At 47.4% G+C, this 8,326-nt stretch overlaps 1 protein-coding gene across 11 annotated transcripts in view; it reads left to right on the top strand.

Annotated features, from left to right (window-relative positions):
* The window catches only part of AMDHD2 (amidohydrolase domain containing 2), a 30,369-nt gene that overhangs the window by 12,718 nt on the left and 9,325 nt on the right, over positions 1–8,326 (top strand). For 2 of the 11 annotated variants that reach the window (XM_014520255.2, XM_025204312.1), the window contains 2 exons: positions 4,268–4,405; positions 5,081–5,805. In XM_014520255.2, coding sequence (XP_014375741.1) covers positions 4,268–4,405; positions 5,081–5,805 — 863 coding nt within the window. Of the gene's footprint in view, positions 1–925; positions 993–2,729; positions 2,899–4,267; positions 4,406–4,987; positions 5,806–8,326 lie in introns of those variants that run through there. The other 9 variants (XR_003094101.1, XR_003094093.1, XR_003094090.1 and 6 more) reach the window with 8 other exon arrangements.

Genomic DNA, 8,326 nt, shown 5'->3' with positions numbered 1-8,326 from the left:
CCCGGCGCCGGGGCTCGCGGTCCGTCTGGCCCCGGCGGGTGGCCGCTCTCGTGAAGGGGGCAGAAGACAGAGCAGCGGGGTTGGCAATGGCACGCAGGCGGGCGAGGGTCTCGTTCGTGGCCCTGCTGCGTTATGGCCTCGACAGCGGGGGTTGTGTGTCAGGAGCTTTGCTGCCCCCACACCCACCCCGGGACCTGGGCCTGAGGAGCCTGGATGTGGGGAGCATTGGGGCACCTGGGAAAGTGTGACCACTTGCTACCCTTTCCCCGTGTGCGTGAAGTGAAGGAAGTGCGATTATTTGGCAGGAGGAGGAGGAATATGTGCTACGTTTCTTTTGGGTTGGGAGGTCTCTGGACATTCGTCCACATTGGGGATCTTTCATCTATCTGCTCATCACTGTACAAATGCCTGGAATGTGATACAGTGCATCGTTAAACTTAAAAATAGACCAGTAATAATGGCTGTTTGAATCCATCTCTTATGCAGCATCTTTTTATTCCACTGAGTCAGTGCTGACCCTTGTCTTGTGACTGGGTAGTTATTGAAAGATGCTTGGCATTCAATGCAATTCAGCCCCTTCGCCCAGCAGCCTCCCCTGGTGATGACAACAGTGTGTGCTGGCCGTCCAAGGAGTGGAATTTGTAAGACGGACAGCTGAAAGCTCAGCTCTCTGCCTCCCCTCAGTCACTAGCTGACGAGGACATGCCAGTTCTGACCCTTTCCTCTCTTCCTATGCTTGGAAATGTTCCCCAACAGAAGGCTCTGGAACGAGCAGCTAGGTAGCAATCTTACCACTTCTCCCCGTACCCCACAAAACCTCTAATCTGCATCCATCACCACAGCCAGCAGTTTTTGACATTTTTAATTCTCCACCCACCTCTTATAGAAAGGGCATAAGAGCTCACTTGCTGTTTTGTGTCTGTAGGGAATAAGGTTATGTAGGAGGATTCCAGAGCTGAAGGTCAGCCCAGCCAACTTTCCCAATGGAGGAGGTAAGAACTTGAAGTACCCTTCTCTGTGTCCTTTCACTTGAGCTGGTTGGTACAGCTAATACTGTTCTCTGCCATGCGATTGCAAGATTTCTGCCTGCTGCCCTTGTATTCCCCTTGCCTTTTTCCACCCTTTCCCCCACCATCCCTCCCCAGTGTCCTGTCAGGCTTTCTGGGACTGCCTTCTTCCAGGTCAGCCCTTTTTCTCCCCCAAATCACAGAGCCATATTCTCATAGTTTCATAGTTGGTAGGGTCAGAAGGGACGTGAGTAGATCATCAAGTCCGACCCCCTGCCATGGCAGGAAAGAGCACTGAGGTCAAACGACCCCAGCAAGGTGTTGATCTAGCCTCCTCTTAAAGACCCCCAGGGTAGGAGCCAGCACCACTTCTCTTGGAAGTTGGTTCCAGATCCTAACCGCCCTGACAGTGAAGTAGCGCCTCCTGATGTCTAGTCTGAATCTACTCTCTGCCAGCTTGTGACCGTTATTTCTAGTCACTTCTGGGAGTGCTCAGGGAACAGGGACTCCCCCAATGCCTGTTGGTCCCCCCTGACTAGTTTGTAACAGGCCACTAGATCCCCCCTCAGCCTTCTCTTGTGGAGGCTGAACAGGTTCAGGTCCCTTAGCCTCTCCTCGTAGGGCCTGCCCTGCTGCCCCCGATCATGCGAGTGGCTCTCCTCTGGACCCTCTCCATGTTGTCCACATCCCTCCTGAAGTGCGGCGCCCAGAACTGGACGCAGTACTCCAACTGCAGCCTGACCAGTATCGCATAGAGGGGGAGGATCACCTGCTTGAGATGCATCTGTGGATGCGTGACAAGGTACGGCTGGCCTTCCTGACCGCGTCCCCACACTGTCGGCCCATGTTCATTTTGGCTTCAATAATGACTCCAAGATCCTTTTCTGCCTCTGCACTGATGAGAAGGGAGTTCCCCAGCCTGTAGGCATGCTGCTGGTTCTTCCTCCCCAGGTGTAGCACCTTGCACTTGTCAGTGTTGAAACCCATCCTGTTCTCATCCGCCCACCCCTGTAACCTGTCCAGGTCCGATTGTAGCCTATTCCTCCCTTCTAGTGTGCCCACTTCCCCCCATATCTTAGTGTTATCTGTGAATTTGAACAGGGTGCTTTTCACCCCCTCGTCCAAGTCGCTGATGAAGATGTTGAACAGTGCAGGCCCGAGGACTGACAGTCAGTGCCCTCTAGCTCCTGACTGAAGCAGCAGTCAGAAACATTTCCCAAACTGCTCCAAAAGCCAAAGTTATGTTGTTCTGTGAATGTGTCTCAGCTTAACATTTGTAGTTTTAAAGGGCTGCACCAGCACTGCATCCCTGTTTCACTCTGTTCATTTTCTACTCCATCAGAAAAAGGAAATCCCATCACTTGGGACCTTTAAAACTAGAAAAGAAAAAAAAAACACTAGGAAAAAGTACTTTAGGAAATGGCTTGTCCTCACTGATAGTCAAGCAGCCAGTCTGTTTTCATAAATCTTTTCTTTTTCTAACCTCAAAGATGATGGGGCTGTATTGAATCAGATAAATCAGTGCCAGAACCTGTATTGAATCAGGTAAATCAGTGCCACAGCCCATGCTAATTTGCTTCTGCATTACTTTGCAGTGTAGTTTGAGCTGCTGTACCTCATTCAGAGAATTTGAGGATAGAATAAACTGTTAAATTATTATAGCTTGAACTCCTGCATAACACAGGAGAGACAACTTCAGAATACACATTTCTTTGATGTCAGATCCAAGTAGGCTGGGGATGGTGGTGTGTGTGCACACCCAGGCTTTCTAAAAGTGGTGTGTGCATCCCAATATCCCAGGCTCCTCAAGGAACATTTCAAGATGAGCTGGAATGGTGCATCTTACAGCTGGAGATGGGCCTTCTTCATCTCAACCCAACTCCAAAACAAGGTATGTGGTTTCCCTTAGGATCTGCCATTCAATCCTAAACTTTCTTCTGGCTCAGTAAATCCAAAAGCCTTTTTTGTTTCTCAGCATCCCTCTGCCTTCTCTTCTTGTTAGCTTGTAATTAGGTTCATCCTAAATGTGAAATGAAGTGAAACATTTGGACCTTAAGACAGTGCTTCTCAATGTGCCATGAAATCCTGCCAAGGGTGCCATGTGATTGTAACACTGTTAGATACACATGTTGGGTATGCAAACATGATTCACAAAATAAACCCAGAGATTTCAAGTAGGAACCCATAATGTTACAAACATTCTGACCTGTTGTGGTCTTTTGGAGTTCTTCACAACAGGAGGATTGTTCTGTTATTTTTGTGCAATCAAAAATGAGTGAAAACTAAGCTGGTATCTTCAAGTGGTGCCTTGAGTCTACGAAAGTGGGGAGCCACTGCCTTAAGGCTCTCTTAACTAAATAATGGGATGGTATATTCTGTTCCACTTTGAATTCCTTCTACCTAACCACCCTTACCATTTACTTCTATGATCTTGAGTTTCCCCCTTCTGCTTTGTTTCTACTGTCCTCATTTTCTTTTTAGTCTCTGCCTTATTCTTTCTAGGCTCTCCTTGCATAGTGTACTGCTAGCTCAGGTTTGCTATAGTCCCACAGTCTCAAATAAGTACTGAGAGTGCATCAAGCATGATCAAGCCTTTAAATGTTTGTAGCCTTATTTCTTTAAGCACATTTATCGTTTCTGAAGAAGAAAATTCACAGAAGAATCTTGATTGTGTATTAAAACACTGCCTCCAACTGTACTGAGGGACTTATAAAGGGAATTACATTTTTTTCCATACAATTTCAGCTCATCCTCATATCCCCTTCCAGTAGTGACCAATACTGAATGCTGCAAGGGAAGGTGTAACTTTCACTGCAGTGCATGTGACTGACTGTTATGGTATATATGGACCCCTTTAGCAATTGTTTTATGCCTGGAAGCATTAGACTTATTGCTCAAACATTAGAGCATTTCTGTTTCTACCAGTTCATCAAACAGTATCATGTAGTTAGTGCCAGATACCAGGGTGACAGGTAGGATAGAAATAGGTACATAGTAAGTGCTTAGGAATAGGTTTTGTTCCAATACAACCTTGCATATCAGTTTGTAAAAGTTCTGAAGATCCCTTTCAGTGAACCAGTTCTGTATGTTCTGTGACTACCCAATACCCCAATCAGTGACCATCCCAGTTCTCGTCCAGTTAAAATGGTGCTTCGAGCTTATCTGTAGAAAATAGAATTATTTTCCTCCCTCACTGTGCTTTATGGGGCTGTTGTCATCCTGGTTTCTTATGTCTGTGTTCATCTTTTTCTCGAGTTTAGCAGAGGAAACACAGCAGATCCTGAAGGTCCTACGCTCCCACAAGGCACCCTTTGTGAAGAAGCGACAGGTGATGAATCGTGTGCTTGGAGATTATCGATTTAAAATGGCTGAGGAGCGGAAAAAGGCAGAGAAAGCAGGTGAGGCCTGGCTTTACCTGGGATGTATAGTACTTTTCAGTTCTTTCTGTGATGTCTATGCATTAACAAGTGGCTTTTCTTGAGGGCTTTCTTCCAAATACTTCCCATGAAGCCATCAACCTTCTTCCCCTCAAGCCCTGTTGTTCATGACGCAACCTAAAGCCTTTAAAGCAGAATGGGTTTTAGGCACATATAATCCCAGAGGTGAGGAGGTGAAGTCATGACTGTGACTGCATACTGTATGGCATTGCCCTGATGTAGCCTCCAGTGTTAAGGAGAGCTGGTAGTTTTGGAGCCCTACTAGTGAGAGCTGAAGTTAGGGCTAAACTAGGCTCTGAGAAGAAAGAAAATGCAGAAAAGGGAACTCTTGCCAAGGCTGCCTGCCTGTAGTTGTGCATGAGGTTAGTAGGATGGAGAATGGTGCTCAGGTCTAGATAAACAGGAGCTGCTTCCCTTTTCCCCCTGCTCACTGGGTAGTCCCAAATTCCAGGCAGTGTAGGGACAGCTCTGCTTTGTTTGGGTAAATTACCCATCCTTCCTTGCAGATGCCAGCAGAGTTCTAACTCTCTTTCTTCTATACGGACATACGCTGCATATACAGGCATCGTGTATCCCCCTAGAGAGGTGAATTGCTACGTAGCTGATATCAACGTGGCAATATTTTCTTTTTTCTAGCTATGAAACCTGGGAAAGTGCAGATACAACGAGGGAATGTAAAGGCTTCAGGGAGCATGGTGTATAGGAAGCGATCTGACCAGACTTCTGAAGTAAACACAAACTGGTTCACACCATCTGACAACAGTTTCAGGTTCAGCTTTACACCTTCTGAGACAGAAACACAAACAACCAATGAAACTGTGGAAGAGGCACACAGGACAGATGGCTCTGAACAGAGGCAGATTGGTACCAGTTCCTCAGAAGTAAAAGATTTGAATGGAACATTAAACTTCCCCATCTCTGGACAAGGACCTGAGTTTGCTTTCAATTTTGTCATCTCAGATGAAGGTAATTTTGTTCTTCCATCTGTTTCTACAGGGGACACCACAGAGAGTATAGCACAAGATAAGACATTACGTGGCTCACCCTCCACAGGTCCAGCACTGACACTAGAGTGTTCAATCCTGCCAGAGCCTAATATTTTCCAGACTATGGACAGCATGGATGTAAAAGAAGGGAGAGACCTTCCCATATTAGAGACCCCAAGACTAGAGACAGTCTCCATAAGTGAGACTAAGGCAGAGAAAACAGCAGTAGATGAAACATCCAAGAAGAAAAAAAAGAAAAAGAAACCATCAAACAATAAGAAAGAATTGGAAGAGAATGAGGTCAGTAAGAAGGTGAAGATGGGAGCCAGTAGGCATCAAGATAGTAGTGCACCTCCCCAGGACCAGACCCCACAGGTATTTGAGTTTCTGACTAATAAGAAAACAAAATCTCACTTTTAGCACTATCAGCCCTTCCTCGGGTGGGAGAGTTAGTGTGAATATGTATTTTCTAAATCAGTGCGTTAGCAGGCTTATTTCAAGAAGTTTACTCTGTTCACTTCCTGAGCTTATTTGGATCAGAAGCCTAACAAGCTCACCTCTGCCCTCCTCCTTAGTGTATGACTGGATGGCAAAAGAGTTCTGCAGGCATTCGATGACTTAGACCTCATTATATCTTTGGGTGGTAGATAGTATTCATTTGGAATAAAAGGCAACATTGAGATGCAGGGAGGTTAACTGACTTTCTCAAGATCTATGTTGTGGTAAGGCCAGGTGTAAAGTCCTGAAAAACACTGGTGTCCCACTCCTGGGCACAGAAAGTAAGTGAAGGCATTAGATACATTGGTGTACTTGGTAGCCATGTTGGTCTGAGACAAGAAGATATACAAAAAACTAGAACTCTTGGTTCCAAAATGATACACTGGGACATTTGTTAACATTGTCATAATATAGTAACAGATACGTTGGGACATTTGTTAACGGGCCATCAAAGCACACCTCTCTGTTTTCAAACGCTGTGCTAAAGTTCAGGGTCTCTGTTACTTTTTTCTGAATTTGGTGCTAAATCAGAAACCCTGGAATGGGGGGCCTTCAACAGGGAAAGCAGCAGGTGCATGCTTCCACTTGTGCTAGGCCTGTTGGGGTCATGAGAGTCACTTCATGCTGGGTGAGAGGCGTGTTCTGTCCATCAGGCCTTTTAGTCCTGAAAGCTTGCAAGTGTACTGTGTTTCTTGTGACTTGGGCAGCTGACAGTTAGGAACTGGACTGAACCCACAAGCTAACATCAGAAGAGGCAATGGCCACCCTAGACCAGACCCATCTCTGAGGTAAAAAGCTCCCACAGACATTATCCTGTCTCCCAAGGCATCCATCCTTCAGATACAAGGTCCCAGTGAAATAAAGACATGAAGGGAATTTATAGCCCATCTAGTCAGAGCAATGAGGTGCTGACAACAGAGAAAATATTGCAGGATCTAAGTAATGGCAGAAGGCAAGAGGCAAATGAGCTACTCCCTGAGGCTGTGGGAGGATGAGGCTGTGACTTGGATGACTACACAGTCCAGTGGGTGGCGAATTGGCTGGAGGGTCGCACCCAGAGAGTCGTGGTGGATGGGTCAGTTTCGACCTGGAAGGGTGTGGGCAGTGGGGTCCCACAGGGCTTGGTCCTTGGACCGATACTCTTTAATGTCTTCATCAGTGACTTGGACGAGGGAGTGAAATGTATTCTGTCCAAGTTTGCAGATGACACAAAGCTATGGGGAGAAGTGGACACGCCGGAGGGCAGGGAACAGCTGCAAGCAGATCTGGACAGGTTGGACAAGTGGGCAGAAAACAACAGAATGCAGTTTAACAAGGAGAAATGCAAAGTGCTGCACCTAGGGAGGAAAAATGTCCAGCACACCTGCAGCCTAGGGAATGACCTGCTGGGTGGCACGGAAGTGGAAAGGGATCTTAGAGTCCTAGTGGACTCCAAGATGAACATGAGTCGGCAGTGTGACGAAGCCATCAAAAAAGCCAATGGCACTTTATCGTGCATCAGCAGATGCATGACGAATAGGTCCAAGGAGGTGATACTTCCCCTCTATCGGGCGCTGGTCAGACTGCAGTTGGAGTACTGCGTGCAATTCTGGGCGCCGCACTTCAAGAGGGATGCGGATAACCTGGAGAGGGTTCAGAGAAGGGCCACTCGTGTGGTTAAGGGCTTGCAGGCCAAGCCCTACGAGGAGAGACTAGAGAAACTGGACCTTTTCAGCCTCCGCAAGAGAAGGTTAAGAGGCGACCTTGTGGCTGCCTATAAGTTCATCACAGGGGCACAGAAGGGAATTGGTGAGTATTTATTCACCAAGGCGCCCCCGGGGGTTACAAGAAATAATGGCCACAAGCTAGCAGAGAGCAGATTTAGATTGGACATTAGGAAGAACTTCTTCACAGTTCGAGTGGCCAAGGTCTGGAACGGGCTCCCAAGGGAGGTGGTGCTCTCCCCTACCCTGGGAGTCTTCAAGAGGAGGTTAGATGAGTATCTAGCTGGGGTCATCTAGACCCAGTACTCTTTCCTGCTTATGCAGGGGGTCGGACTCAATGATCTATTGAGGTCCCTTCCGACCCTAACATCTATGAATCCCTCTGCCAGTCCCCAGTGTGTTGGCTAAGCTGGATAGTGCTTGGTTTCTTCTACCTTCACATTTGCTGGCACTGCCTGGATAATCCTTTTATACCAGGGGTGGGCAAAATATGGGCCGCGGGCTGCATGTGGCCCATGAGGCCATTCTGTCCGGCCTGTGGGCCCCCTAAAAAAATTTAGAAAATTAATATTTCTCTGCCCTTGGTTCCTGTCAAAAGTGACAGGAGCCAAGGGCAGTAGGACCCATGGGGAAGCCCTGGTGGCCCCCCCCCGCCGCCGCCCAGCCGGAAGCCTCCGCAGTGGTTTCTTGACTGG

This window comes from Alligator sinensis, unplaced genomic scaffold, assembly GCF_000455745.1.
Source record: "Alligator sinensis unplaced genomic scaffold, ASM45574v1 scaffold404_1, whole genome shotgun sequence".
Classification (NCBI taxonomy): Eukaryota; Metazoa; Chordata; order Crocodylia; family Alligatoridae; genus Alligator; species Alligator sinensis.
Note: the sequence above shows the minus strand (reverse complement) of the source record. Positions and strands in the feature narration are given on the sequence as shown.